The following is a 16,071-nucleotide window of genomic DNA, read 5'->3' on the forward strand; positions in this document are numbered from 1 at the left end:
TAACACTAAAACAAAACTTTATTTGATTAAAAAAACAACATTAAAACACAGCCAACCCAGCAACAGTTATAGTTTCTTAAATAGCCTCTGTGCACAGAGAAATAGAGATGACAAAAGAGACCATGCAACCCAATCAACCACTCCGCCTTCTCGTTAACACTTCACACACACACGCGAGCACGCGCACGCATACACACACACACACACACACACACACACGCACAGTTTGGATCCGAATCGATATCATCAACGAACATATGCCAGGAGGAGGAGCTGTCATTGTACAAAGGAGTATTTTTGTTTCTTTTCTTTTTTTCTTCTTCTTTTTTTTCCCCCCAACAAAGAATTGTTTGACATTTCATTACTTCAAGGACTAAAATACATTGAATTTCTACCCTGCAGATGTGAGCGTCGCCGCTAGAGAACAATGAGAGTTCTTTAATCGTACACAATTACTCACAGCCGGCGCCTGGCTAAAGAGGCGGCGGCGGCGGCTTCAGGTGCCGGTCCACCTCTTCTCTTATTCACCGTGAGACGAGGAAAGCTATGCGAGTTCAGTGTCATTATCACTCCTCAGCACTGCGATGCGTGGCTCTGTGTGGGACTTCACAGGCCATATGCATCATATCAAAGGCTTGTATTCATATCATTAAAGAACAAGCGAGGTGGGCGGGGACACAGTTTGTGTAGTATTTGGTGATTGACCCATTGTTTGTGTTCTCTTGACTTTGGTCACAGAAGAAGACTATTCTGCAACTATTAGGTCAAAAAAAGAAAGAAAGAAGAGTCAATTGGCTTTAAAGTGACAGCTCAAACTATTATGTTACAGCAATTTACACTTGGCTCTTTTTGGAACTGACGGTAAACACCATCTTTACAAAATGAGGAACTAGATATGGGGTTGGTTTTTTTTTATTAATTTTTTTAAGGGCAGACAGGAAATTAGACAGATTATCCCTTGCTGAGGGAGGTTGGAGTATATACACCTATCATCATGGTTCACAGCACATCACCTCTCCTCGCTGGTATGCACAATTTAAATTCAGAGCATGACATGTCTTATGCTGTAAATGCTCAGTAAAAAAGAAAAACAGCCAATAACAAGCCGTGGGACATGCTCTCTTCATCCTGTTCTTCACACTGGCCCACCGTCCCTTAGAGGAGACGTGCTGGTTACACACAGGGATGTCCAATTATTCTGCTGCTGGGGCTTTCGTTTGAAGCGTGTAGGTGGTGGAGTCCTCGGTGGGTTACGGCTGGACTAAGCTGGACTAGGCTGGCCTGGGTTTTCGTGCGGAGGTGAGGCCGGAGGTGAGCTTCCTGCGGCGTGGCAGTCGAAGGGCTTGGTTGAAGTTTTGGCGTCACTGTGTCCTCAGACTAGCTCAGATAGAGAGGTTTGTCCCTCTGCAGGCCGCTGCTGGAGGAGAGGAGAAACGTAGTGAGGTTACAGGACCAATGAGCTAGGCTTCAGCTGTATGACTGCAGCGAGGTGTGGAGGAGGAGGTCAGCAAAAACAGGGTTTCACTCCTCAGACACCCTAATACCCTACCCATTGCCATGGTAATCGGTACCCCAGTCCAGAGAGGGGTGGTGGTTGGGCGCGTGTCGACCCATTTGATGGTAGTCCACTGCTGATGACATCACCGCTCCACCATTTAGCATACCTCCTCCTAATTGCTGGTAGTCAGACTGGAGGGAGGGGTGGTAGCCCTGGAAATAAAACAAGGAAATACCTTTTTAAATGACATCATACTTTTACATACAACATGTTTGTTTTGTTTTGGACCAACAGGGTCAGCAGGTAGAGCTCAATATACTCCTGTTCAGCGTTTTTAGAAAATGTTAAAAGGAGGAGGAGGAGGAGGAGGAGGAGGAGGAGGAGGAGGAGGAGGAGGAGCTGCTGGGAGGTTTCTTCCCTTTTTTTCTTTTTTCTTTCCTGATCCGAAGTGAGGTCCCGGGATAGAGGAGTCGTATGTGTACAGATTGTAAAGCTCTCTGAGGATAATTTGTAATTTGTGATTTTGGGCAATACAAAAAGAATTCAATTTAATTGAGCTCTCCTCCTCCCTCCTGAGCTTCAACAGCAGATCTGGGTCTGTCCACGTGGGGACTGGTCTCCGCTGGAGTCTGAGCTGAAGGCGGTTCTGATGAACCTGCTGGATTTCAAGTGATTTCACCAGAATCGATCAGATTAACTATGTAGACATAGACAACATTCTCGCTGAAGGACTTGTGCGGATGTTCTACAAACAAACTCTATTGATTTCAGCCCCTGGAGCCGACATGAAACTATTTTGGTTCAGTAACTCTGGGTCTGTCAGCGTGGATTGGAGGACGGAACACTGGATGACCGCTCACTGGACTATGATGAGGATTCTCTGCTAGCGCCTGATTGGTCAACAATTGCACTCATTCACATATTTTTTTGCTACAGCGTGACATCTTATCTCTAACATTTATCAGGAATAACCCGCTAAGACACTCCTTATAACTGCAGAACTTTCCTGAGAATCATCAAGTTTGGAACCTTTTTTAGCTGTAAAAGTAGTGCTCGTTGCCTGTATCAGTACGCTGCCAAGAGGAAGAGTTACAAGCTCATACTTTTATTTTTCCAAAATGTAAACACAGTGTCAGACTTTAAAAACCCGTTTTAGTTCATGACCCTCCTTTTAATGGACATTTTGTTGACTATATTTCCAACGTGAACGAAGTCTTCATTTTTGGCAAAAGCGGTTCAAAAGTGAAATCCTTTCCATTCATCGCAGGTTTGAATGTGAGATGCCATCACAGTAATAGAAGGTGTGCTTATGTCCTCCTTCAACCTGAAAGAATCCAGAGACGGCTGAGGGGGTTTATCAAACAACCTTTAGCTCCTGGCTAAATGCTTTCTGATTAAAGCAGATACTCTGAATGTAGCAGAAGTGAAAAGGAGTAAGATATCAGTCACGGGTTCATCATCAGTAATTACAGAGTTTTGCTGATTTTATCATCTGCTTGAGGGTGGAAGTAAGGAGGAGAAGAAAAGGTAAGAGGAGAGAAGCAAGCAGTGGAAAAGGAGGAGAGCACGTCTCTAACCATAAGATACTTGAGGGGGGAGAGGGAGATGGAAAGGGAGAAAAACGAGGGAGTGCAGTGACAAAGTGTGTGTGTCTCAAATACACACACACGGAGAGAGAGAGAGACACACACACATACACAGAGAGAGAGACACACACACACACAAACAGGGAGTGAGCGAGGCTGAAAGGGAAGTTAATCTGAGTGTTGTGAGTGAAAGAGGAGAAAGAGGAGGACAGCAGGTGGTTGGGTTCTCCCCCCTCTCCTCCTCTACCTCACCTATTCATCCATTGTCGAGCAAATTCTTCTCCTTCACTCCTTCACAAAGACCCCATCTGCCTCTTTTGTCTCTCTCTCTCTCTCTCTCTCACCCTCTCCCCCCTCTCTCCCGCTCTCTCTCCCTTCCCCCATCATTTCTTAGTCTTCACTCTTGGAAAAAAAAAAGTTTAGGGCCCTGTCACCGTGTCCTCTCCTTTTTTTCTCTCTTCACTTTTTTCACTTTTGTCAGCTCCCCCTTTTTATTGTGTAAAATATGCAAAAAAAAAAACAAGAGAGAGAGAGGGGGGGTGGGGGGGTGGAGATGATGGGAGTGTGGGATTTAAAAGTGCACTATAAAACCAGGGATAAATTGAGACTGAGCGGCAATCCATCACCCCATTTTTATCTATCTGGAAGAGACACGTCAGACTGAACACAAACTCTCCTTCCTCTTCCTCTTCCTCCTGTTTTGATGGAGTGAATATCAACAGGCCAACTCTCTCATTACATGACAGACAGGTAGTAGATAGAAATAGGTCCGGACATAAATTCACCCAAGAACGGATTTCTGTGATTAAATGATTTTATCCTACTGGATGTTATCCCACCTTTTGAGAAACAGAGGTCAGCTAATCCCGCAGCATAGTTGGAGACGACTGGATGATAATTAGGATTAATGGAGTTATGTTCAAGTCTGCTCGGCGCTGCAGTCGTCAAGGAAATGCTGATGCATCCTCTCCCTCTATAGCACCCATCTCATTTCCACTGTGTGTGTGTGTGTGTGTGTGTGTGTGTGTGTGTGTGTGTGTGTGTGTCTCCTTTGCTGATATATTCATATATCTTCATTCACCTCTCTGCAGCTTTTAAATCAGCCAGATGCTGTTACCTGGAGGAAATGGGAAGGCTGACTCGTGTGCGTGTGTGTGATGGTGTGATGGTCCACGGAGGAACGTACAGATGAAGACTACTTGGGAAACGATAGATGTGTCCTGATTCCAGGCTCAAGTCAAATGTAAAATGAGGTCTACTCAAAAGAACGGATGGCAGATTATTTGAGTGAGCTGTTGATGGACATCATGCAATGCAGAAAGGAAAAAGGTAATTCATAATATAAACATCCATAAAGATAGTCACTAATAATTGGTGGCAATAATAATCTTGTGAAACAGATGTCAATTGTAAAAAGTATGAAATCACTAGAAACCCATGTTGTTGTCTCTTTCACTGACACACAGCGAGTATAAAAACAGTATGAAGTATGTGGATTCCTCATAAAGATCAGATTATACTGCATATAATAAATATGTAGAATGGATTTTTACAGAGCAGATAACACAAATATATATGTATTGCTATCTTTCTAATTAAAAATTTCAGAAGAAAAACTAGAAATGGAGGGAAATCCAACACAGTATAAAGTGATGGTCTGCATTACACTTCCTGTCACTTCACTGGTGGAAATCTTAACGCCAGTATTTAAACACCAATGTTGGTGAGTATTCTACATGTTTCATGTTGTCAACAACATCCCATAAAATACTAAAAGCAAAAAGGAATTGTGTGTGTATCAAAGACTGATGTATCTTCTCCCTCTGTGTCGTAGAGCTCCATTGCTGTCCATTAAAAACTCATCATCTGTTGCCCTGGATGACGGGTTCCTATATTACCATGAACACATACACTCTTGTTTATTTTGACCAAATCACTCACACACACACACACACACACACACACACACACACACACACACACACACACACACACACACACACACACACCACACACCACACACACAGACAGACAGACAGACAGACACACACCGTCCTGCTGCCACAGATTCGCACTAGAGCACCAAATGTGGATTAATCCGCAGCAGAAAGTAGTCCCCAATAAATGCGCTGTTTCTTTCTGTTTGCGTGTCCAGCTGTTAAACTAAATGAGTCTGAAAGTATATAGAGGCGGACTAATACATCTTCATGTCCAACTTCCTGACTTCTATCGGTCAACAAACAATAAAGATGTACATCGATGTGTGACTGACCTGTGGGATGCCAGGCGAGTGCGTCATTCCCAGTGCGTGTCCACTGAGCTGCTGCTGGTGCTGGTGGTGCTGGTGGTGCTGGTGGTGTGGACTGTGCAGCCCCCCCAGGTGAGCCTGGCTGTGGAGGGGAGGGCTGACCTGGAGAGGAGGGGGGGACGCCGCCGCCATGCCGCCGAGGGACATGACTCCCTGGTGGGGGACACTGGGCCGTGGGACGGTCCCTCTTGAGGACAGAGCCTGGAGCTGGGGGTGGATCTGGGTGTGGGGAGGGGGCAGGTGTGGGCTGAGGCCGGGGCTCGAGGCGTGGGAAGGGTGCGACGGGTGACCGTACGGCATGTACATGCTCGGGTGCTGATGGGGATGATGAGGGAGAGAGTGAGGGTGGGAGGAATGGTGCTGGCCTGGGTGACCAGGGTAGACCGAGGGTTTGGTTGTATACATTGAGGTAGAGGAAGGAGGTGTGGAGGAAGAGTGGGGCGGCTTCATATCAGATGGATCATTGTAGCTCTGGAGAAGAAAATCAGAAGATCATAAAATCAGCTTGCAGGTTTCACATTGACCCATGTAGTGCTTTAAAGGGATATTTTGGATGGTTTAAGGTGTGGTTTTATGAAGTTCATCTCCAGTCAGTGTATTACTACAGTAGAGTCAAAAGCACCAGCAGAGGAGCAAAGCAATGTGCTGCTGTGGACGTATTTTAGACAACTAAAAATATCTATATAATTTTAAGTTTAGAATATTCTCCCCTCTTCACCTTGGTGTCAGAGAGACCTTTCTGACGGGGAACTGAAGCCGTTATCGGTGCTCTCTTCAAAGCCACCAGCCATTCACAAAAACAGAACTTTTACCTTTGCGGTCCGCCGCCGCCGCCTCGATCGGTTATTTTGTTTGTCCTATCATATGTCTTTGGTGGTCAGTTTGGATTCACCAAAGTCACACATTAACACTAACTAACCGATGGAAGAAGTGGTGGAACAGCAATTGCGGCTTTGAAGAGAGCTTAGATCACAACTTTATTTCCCCAACAGAAAGGGCCGTGTCCTTTTTTGTCTGAAATACATCCACATCAGTACTTTCTGTGCTGGTTCTCCGGTCTGTTTCTCCACACTCCATCTCCTGTGGACAATACAACCCCACTTCAAACAAATCCAAACTATCCCTTTAAGGCACCAGTTAAATGCCAAGAACTAGGATTATCAGTGTGTGTGTGTGTGTGTGTGTGTGTGTGTGTGTGTCAGCACCTGTGAGACCAGACTGGCTCTGTAGGCTGCAAGTTGTTTCAGATACTCCTTCTTGGCCGTCTCTGTCCTCTTCTTGTACAACTGAAACACAAACATGGACGTCACACCTCTGTCTCACTTATACAGCATTCATAAAATTATATTGCATTAAATCATTGTAATAACGTAGCATGCACTCAGGTACAGCCATCATGGGACCTACCTGTTTCTGCTCCTCTCCCAGCCCGTCCCACATGGAGGCCACGATCTTTGACACCTCCCCAAAGGTGGCGTTGGGGTTCTGGGCCTTGATGTTGGCTTGGGTGTCCCTGAAGAACAAGGCGTAGGCGGACACTGGCTTCACTGGCTCATTGGGGTCCTTTCGCTTCTTCTTCTTTGGTGTTTTGGGTTTCTTGGATATGTCCACTGATGCTGGCCTCTTCTCTGCTACGCTGACCTGCTGAGAAGAGAAGAGAAGAAGGACGTTGAGTGTGGCACAGGTAGGTATGGCGAGGGTGAAGACGTGGATGGACAGAGGGGGGGTTTAGTCCTGGAGCACAAAAACTCAAGTGGTGCTATGTGGTATGTGAAGTAACTTACTGATATCTATAACACATCATATTTCCTTCAGCAGTCATTTTCCCCTCTATCATCACTAACCTGACACGTTAACAATGACAGAGAGCGAACAGTTCCCAGCATGACGTTCGCCGGTGTAACAAAAAGTATCGTAGCAAGCAAAGGAGAGCACATTGTAGCAAGAGATGGTGGGCGACCTGTTCCCAGCATGCCGTTCACCGGTGTTACACTTAACATTGCAGCTAATAACGGAAAGCGAGTTGTACCCAGCATGCCGTTCAGCGGTGTAACAGTTAATACTGTAGTGAGCGACAAAGCGCGAGCTGTACCCAGCATGCTATTTACTGGTGTCACAGTAAATAGGGGCCCCCTACCAATAACTACGTCCAGTAGATCTCAAGAGTTCACGCTGCACTTCCTCGGGTCCTCGGTGATACACAAACCAAGCGTGAAATAGACCGGATGAACGTTTGTGAAGGAAACCAAAGGACAAACAAACGTAGACAGAGAGTCCTTCCATGTTCAGTGAGATCCGAACCTCCAGTCGTGTCTTTGGTGACTCTTACGTGACTGACGTGTGAACTCAACCGTCCTGGTTTGATGTCGAGCTGTGACACGACCACAGAGCTCAGAAAGGGGAAAGTCCTCGTCAGATCAAGCCTCAGATGAGTGTTTGCAAACCATCAAGACTCCACACATTCAGGGTCTACATCCTGTCCGTCATCCGCCGCCCGGAGATTCTTTCAGCCAGAGGACTGCTAAGAAATATTATAGGCGTGTGATTAGGCACTAATTACAGATAAAGTAGAGACAATGTTCAACCGCCGCACTTAATTAGCAATTAACAAATTCCAATAAATAAAGAACAATCTTTAAGTACACAGCAGTTCAGCTGACCAGGCAGCAATGAGATATACGCCCCCATACAAGCATACAATTCAATAAATATGAAGAATAATGTTTTATTTGTCTCTATTTCCCCTGAAATGAGTACCAATTGACACCATTCTTAACAGGAGTGATGGGAATTCGAAATAAAATAAAGAGTTGATTCAGCCTCCTTTGACTCACTACAACTAGATACCCATGACCTGGATGACTGCGACACGCATATTCTCCTGATTTTCACCTCTACATGTATTAGTCATGGGGATAGTGTGTCGACGATTCTTACCAGCGCACCGTTCTACATAGCCAGCGACAGCGGCTTAGTTTCCACCCACTCGTGCTTTGGAGCGATGCAATACTTTGTGAAGTACAGCTCAGCCTGCTATGGGAGCTTAAAAAGGTAGGGCAGCCAAATGGACATCCTAGTATGACAGGCATTCTGTATTTCTTGACTTGACTTTTTCTCCACGGCATGTAACATCCATCGGCCGACACTGTGAACCTGATCTGCTTCATCAGGACTGATTGGATGTGGAGCCATCAGACTGGACTGAGAGTAGCCCGGCTGGTAGCCTGTGCTCACATTTAGGTTGAAACAATGGTCAATTATGGTGAAATTATGGGACGTAACCTTTTTCCAACTGGCCCCTCCCACTTCAAAGCAACGAGAAGGCAAGTACAGAAACATGTTTGGTGAGGTCACCAAACATGTTCTAACTCTGGCTACATGCATATGTCCATGTGCCACTGATAGAGGTACACTGATGAAATGGGATTCAATGTGCACCTTTGGATGAGCCCTGTTTGAAAGATGCTACACACAAATATAGATTTTTGTCATGATTACTCAAATCCAGAGGCTAGTATATCAACATGAGTAATACTCTATGTTGTCCAACTTCACAGAAGCAGCCATTGTTTCTGTGTAGGAGTATTTTGTAAAGGCAAAAGCAGCAATGTCCATTTTATTTTCCCTGCCCGAAGCAAACACTACCGGGATACTTGCTTATGATGTTGCCCATACTCAAGTCCTTCCTCTTTATACAACCAATGAGAATGATGGTGGGCAGATATCATCCAGCAGAACAGTAATGGTTCCATTTCCCTGAATATGAACAGTCCCTTTGGTTTTAGTGTGAGGGAGCTGATCTCCATCTCGTTGATATGCAGGGAGAACGACTCTATTATGACACATAACATTATCATAACAGCTATGCACTGTCTACACACACACACACACACACACACACACACACACACACACACTCAGCAGAACACAAATGATTGCTACAGCCCAACCAGATATGACTCATAGAAACATGAGATACAATGTGTGTGTGTGTGTGTGTGTGTGTGTGTGTGTGTGTTTTTTACCCTGAGTCCGTCATCATTGTCGTCCTCATGTGCTGAACTGGAGGGAGATGGCGTGGCAGATTTACTTCCAGGGGGTGAGGGAGAGTGATGGGTAACAGAGTTCCCACTCAGGCCCAGCTGGGATTGGTTGATGGTGGACAACTGGCTCTGCTGGCTCATGCCCGATTGGCTCCGGGGTCCGAGAGCCGCCTCAATTGGCTGCTGGCTGCTGGTGAACCGAGAATCAGAGTTCACCATCTGCTGCATCTGTGCAGAGACGATAATGAGGGTTAGCATATGAAAGCAAAGTATCAGGTGTCATTTGGAGTTTGATGAGTATGTCTTTATCTCCTACAGTCTACGTGGTCCATCGGCTTTCCTTTGTTTCACCAGGCCTTTCATCGGCTCTTTGGTGCCATTATTTCTTGTAGATTATGATAAAATCGCGTACAGAAATTGTATTCAAAACAGGAAGAGATTCACAGTTACAGAAGAAATATCAACTGCAGCAATATGGGTTAACACTTCAAAATAAAACTGCCATTTAAAACCAAAGTCGACCTGTTTTTCTTCTTGGGTCCTTCTTGGTAACACCTTTAACATGCACCTTTATGTCGTGTGACAGCGAGTCCTTTCCCGTTGCTCAGGTTCCGAGTTGAACACATGAGGGGAGTCTGAGCCAACCCATGATCTTCTCCTCAGTAACCCAAACCATCAAACCACCCGGCCCAGGATAAGCGGGAGCCAATTAATGGATCCTCGTTCTCACAGCTGGTACAGCAGTAGCAGGTAAAGAGAGTGAAAACGTGAATGCTGACAGTCTGCTGGATGGTAACTATTTGACTACACTACCAGAACAACGTTATGAACGTAAACTAGCTGGTGGAACAGAGTGGTGTAATTAGCAGCTAAATGTCAGATATTTATCTTGGGAGTTGTTGGAGCAAAACTGCCCTTAGTTTCCATTAGACTTCACATAAAATATAGAATTTTCTGTCAAAACATGAACAAAAGACGGAGTTTGGTGACGTCATGAACTAGCATGGGATCATGGGAGTTGTTGTCGTAACCAATTTTGCCGTCATTGCAGTCTGGGGCTCTGGGGATTGGTGCTCAATAAGGTATCGATCAAAATAAGCCAGGACCAAGTAGCATGGAGACTTCAGTCAAACGATACATGCAGCTTAGTGGAGCCCAGCCGCCGCTACCGTTGGCTCAGTTTGTTTCTCTGATCAACTCAGATCCAGACGGTCGAGGACTACAATCATCCGGGTAAAACGTAGAGTTCAACACCACCAAGATTTTAAAAGTGTACCGTAAAAATGTGGCTCAAAAAAGTTCACAAAGTCAATTTATGACGGCTTCTGGCAGACAACCAGATCACTGACGTTTGTGCAAAGGGGATATGACGACCAAATGAAATGTTGCCTTGATTAAAATCAGGGATTTATAGGGTTCAAAATTGTTGCAACCCAACCCCAGATAGGCAGAAAATAATGTTGGATGGATGAAGGTTGTTGGACATATTTGGGATAATGTTTATAAAGGATAGGTCTGGTCCTTTTTAGACTTTTTAATAAGGAAAAGTGTCACGTCGTACTTTTAAATGTCTGTTTGCCAACACGTTGATACAACATTATGAGATGATGATATCTCCAGCGCTGCTTTAGGAGTCATACTCTGCCCCACATTCAGGCCGATGTCTTAGGTTCCACGTTAGACGGAACAGAAGGTGCTGAAACAGTATCCGAGCTGCATAACGTGTTTATGTAACAGACCCAGCTGGGCTCTGAAACAGTCTGCCTTTGCTTCACAGGTTTGCCACGGTGTGCAGCACCCCGGGATGCACTAATAATGAAATCTGATAGTAACCGTGGCAACAGGCGATACAGGTCAGGGAGAAGACGGGATCAGAAGTCATTTAACATCAATTCCAGCTCGCGTGTAAATACATCATTTGAGACACTAAACTCCATTTGCAGCAGTCTGCAGAAGTTGCTCCATCCTTTTATCTGAGGAGACATTGTGACCGAATAGATAGCAGCTTTATTTCCTCCTGCATCCTCAATAATCTGTCAGAAAGCTGATGTACTGCTGGATATAAAGTGACCGGACGGTTTTATGGTCACGCCTGTGTCATGAATGCACAATGCTTCGTTATGCATCGCCGTCTTTTCAAACAAATGTCTCCCGAGAGACAACGCGGGGAAACCGGGAGTAAAACCAATATGAAATAGAACTTAAAAGTACATGCCTGAATCGGTCTGTACACAATCAAATAAAAGGGAAGGAGGCGTTCCTTAATGTTAACATTTTAATGTTACATCAAAATGTTAATAGAAGCCACAAAGCAACACAGCAGCTGTTTTCTGTTTATATAGCTCAGCTCCGGTTGATATCAAATGTATAAGAAGAGTTTAGCAGTCTGGAGTCTTTTTGTTGATATACGAGCTGCAAGGTTTCAGTCCTGTGTGCATGGCTCCATTTTGTATTTATACAATGGAGATACTAGTGAGCTACTTCTCAATGTAATGTGAGGAGATATTGTCTATCATTTTTCTGATGTACCGTTTGATTTATACTTATATATTTACTTGTATTTTATTATGTGATCTTTTTCAGACGGATTTCGTCTTCATGAGCTTCTTCACAGCTTATTTATTTAAGTTTTTCTCGAGAAGACGAATGTCAAACTGAACTGCATATTCTCCACATGGATCCTGGGATGGCAGATTTACTTTGTTATGTCGATGTGCATTTCAAATTATTTTCAAAGCATTCTTGCTATAAGAAATGATGTAGATGTTTGCATGCTGATATTGTAGGACTTTGGTGCCATGATGTGATGTTTATGATTCTTGATTTATTGAGTGATGTCATTGTAATGAAGGCATGACGTGTAATGACACCCAGTTTGTACTACTGCAAGTATACAGTATAAACACTGCAATACTTTCATCAGTGGGCCCCATCACCTTTGTGTGTCTTCCTTCAGCTAGAGATAGAGACTTGATAGACATTTACTTCATGAGAATCTTTACGATTGCCACTTTAAAGTAGTGTTGAACAGATAGGAGAATGTTTTTTCATGGTGTATTCCTTTCCACTGTGTGGAGCACATCAGTCTGAAGGGGTGCGAGTAGTCTCGTAATGAGTCAGTCAGTCATCAGCCATATTGTGTCCATTTCTAAGGAAAACAAAAGCGACACAAAAGTGATTGGCAACAACCTTAGCATGGGAACTTTGACACCCACCGTCGCAAACACGGAGACGGGCCTCGGTCGATGACGCGTGTTTAGAGTTTCCTCTCAGTAAGCATCGAATAATAGCGGATGTGGTGGGGCTGTGCCCGTCTCGAGAACGCGCTACCTGAATCCGGTTAGCGGCAGCAGCCGGCTGTGGTATTTAGATGGAACACCGAGTGACGGTGGAAATGCTGAAAAATAATAGCTGTAGTATGTTGGGACTTTGATAAATGTCATATTAGTCAGTCCAAATATAATATATATATATAAATAAATTTGAATAATAAAAAGTGTTTACTTGGCAAAGTTAAAATGCGGAGTAAGACGTTTAAAGAATTGAGGTCACAAGGTCACTAAATAACACCTTAGTGCCTTGGGCATTAAGACTTTACAATAAGTCACCTCTTGCCAGATCCTCTGTTGACTGATTAATCACTGTACACGTTTACGTTTATCTACACTTCACACACTTCATATACTTACATACATACTTTGCATTTTTGTACTTCTATTGTTTAAGTTTAATTTAATTCCTAAATTAATACCCTCTGTTTGTTTTTGCTGGACATATCATTCATCCCAGCTATTTTTATTTTTATTATTATTGTATATATCTTTCATCCCTGTTGTTTTTATATTTCATTTTTTGTCTGTAAATTGCTGCTACTTCGACACCAAATTTCCCCTTGGGGATTAATAAAGTATATATTCATTCATTCTAATGGATATAAATATTAATAATCAGCTTTTCCTTTGTGTGTGTGTGTGTGTGTGTGTGTGTGTGTGGGGCATTTATGTCATTGGCCGAAGAGAATACCAAAGGGGAACCCCCTGATGTGATGACTGACTCATGTCACGAGAAGGAAAAAGCTTCTTACACATGGCACAGCTTCACATCGGTGTGGTTGATGACAGGATTTCAATATGAAAGGGACAGCGCTAAAATTCAGAATCTGTTCTTGATTTTAGTCTGGGAAAAACCGTGTCCATAAGATTTATGCTGATCATGACGATGATGCCAGTCGGGTTACTTGTGGTTACTCTCCCTCAGACTCGTTCAGTCAATTGTAATATATTTTTTTTGCCTAAAAATGTTTTACTCAGCTTTCGGTTGTAAAAGATCCTCTAAATAGTTGACTAGCCAAACTTAGTATCTCAATTAATATCACAGTTACGTGAACTGCGGGTCCACCTTGCTAACCAAGCTAGCACTAGCCTTACATTTTTAAATTAGTGATTGCTATGCTAACGGTACCTGGCAGCCCTTCAGACCTCGCTTCTCCACAGTGGCATCCTCTACTTCAAATATGGTCACTTCTGGCTCCAAATAAACCAAGATGGCGACGGCCAAAATGCCAAACTTGAGGGTTTGAAATGGTCGTCCACAAACCAATGGGTGACGCCACAGTGGCTACATTTATTTGCTACAACTAACAATTATTTTCATAATCGATTAATCTGCTGATAATTTTCTCAATTAATCATTTGGTCTGTTAAACATCAGAAAACACTGATAAATACTGGAAACAGTCCAAACACCAAAATGAGCTATTTACTGAAGAACTGACAATGATTCCTTTTGGGTAACATCTGTATCATGGAAGACCCACTCCAGTTAAACATTGACCACCATCATTATGACGTTGAACCAGGTAAGAACGCCATCAGAAAAGCACAAAATGAAGCTCTCGAAGCTCATCATTTCAGACATTAACCTTCATTCAGATGGCAGACAGGAAATAAAAAAGAGCAGTCTCGATATTAACTGCAACTGAGTGGTCTTGCCTCTTCCTGGAATAATACACACACACACACACACACACACACACACACACACACACACACACACACACACACACACACACACACACACACATTCACTTGAATCTTTCGAGCCCCCCCATCCACCCCGATTAGGCCGAGCCAGGCACGGTTGCTAGGCAACCATCATTCATGGACTGGCAGTAAATGAATGTTAGTATGAGAATATAAAAGCGAGGTAGAGAGAAGCAGAGAGAGGAAAAAAAGGTGGGACTGAGAGAGACTAAGATGGAGAATAATATCTTCCCTTCAGGCCATTAAAATCATTATCTCCACTGTTACACAGTTAACAGACAGGTTAGTCTCATTTAAAGACAGAAAAAGAGGATTTAATCCAAAGTTATTAAAAAGTGTCAATGTTGTTTTATGGTCCTTCTGATTCTGATTGGTTGAGAGCTTCATCAAGAGCTTCCAGACACTTCATATTACAGCAGGTAGATTCAATATGGAAAATGGAGACAACAGACAGAACGATTCAAAGATCAAGAGTGGGAGGTGAGAAGTTTCATTCATAATAACATGGGAGACATCTTTATTACAGATACTGACACACATATGCCTTTGTCACCCTACTGAACACTCTGTTTCTATGACAGTTAAAGGAACTACACGTCTGTGAAGGTGCTGTACGACACAGTCAGGCACATCTGAAAGTCACAGCTCAAAGCAGGATTTTCACTTTACTGTGAAATGAAGACTTAAAATATATGAGGAAAATGTCACATTGACTAGCAGCCGTGATTCAAATAACACTGTTGGGCAGTAGCCCACTTCACACGGTTACAAGTGGAAAAAACTACAGAGTAGAGTTAAAATATATCAGCTGGCTGTCAGTTCAAATCTTAAGACTCGCCGAGATCCGCAATTTTTAAGTCATAGTATCTGTGAACCAAATGATAGTCCACCCTGAAATAAACCCAATCCAAGGCCAGTAGTCCCTGTTAGGGAGCAGCAGCTGGTCGGCTCCAATTCAGTTTCTTTTCAATTCTTTCATTAGTGAATTAGGGGTTTCTACAGTATGTAAAGTATCTAAACCTGCATAGAACACAGAGCATAAGTATCCTCTGAAACAAACAGTTTTGATACCATCGTCCTTGAGCTGATCTTTGACCTCTGATGGTGGCGCTGCTGTACTGGGCAACATCCACTGAAAGGAAGGGTTAGTAATCTGGAGAAACTAGCGAGAGTAGGCAAGATTACAAACAATAATCCAAAAGAAACATTGCAAAAAAATTCTAAATCTAACAGGAAAGTCTCTAAATTGGCAAAACAGACTGCCCCGCCCCTTCAGGCCTCCCTCCCAAGCCACTCCCCCAAAATGACTATAGTGAACGTGAGCAAATGGCTGTTGTTAGTACTCACAGCTACTGAGATAGCAGCTTGTGGAAGACTCCGGTGATGAGTGGTGAGTGCATTGGCAGAACGTAGGAAGGCAGACAGGAAGGTCGTCTTATTACAGTCCTGAGACCGCAACAGAGGCCAGATGTCTTTGACTCATTGATTGCTGTCGGAATGTTACGAGATTTCAACAAAAATATAAAAAATGTTTTGAAGTTGTGAAATGTTCTGCCTTTAATGTGTGAACAAGGATGTGGATAGAAAAACAAGT

The 16,071-nt window shown here is 43.7% G+C and overlaps 1 protein-coding gene across 1 annotated transcript in view; it reads right to left on the bottom strand.

The window, feature by feature from the left end:
* Window positions 1–1,299: 1,299 nt before the first annotated feature.
* tox (thymocyte selection-associated high mobility group box) overlaps window positions 1,300–16,071 on the bottom strand; it is a gene marked incomplete at its 5' end in the record, with an annotated part of 45,665 nt that continues 30,893 nt past the window's right edge. The window contains 6 exon segments of the mRNA XM_079219732.1: window positions 1,300–1,417; window positions 1,550–1,710; window positions 5,357–5,863; window positions 6,598–6,678; window positions 6,800–7,033; window positions 9,418–9,663. Coding sequence (XP_079075858.1) covers window positions 1,378–1,417; window positions 1,550–1,710; window positions 5,357–5,863; window positions 6,598–6,678; window positions 6,800–7,033; window positions 9,418–9,663 — 1,269 coding nt within the window. The 3' untranslated portion in view covers window positions 1,300–1,377.

This window comes from Taurulus bubalis, assembly GCF_910589615.1.
Source record: "Taurulus bubalis genome assembly, chromosome: 1".
Lineage (NCBI taxonomy): Eukaryota > Metazoa > Chordata > Actinopteri > Perciformes > Cottidae > Taurulus > Taurulus bubalis.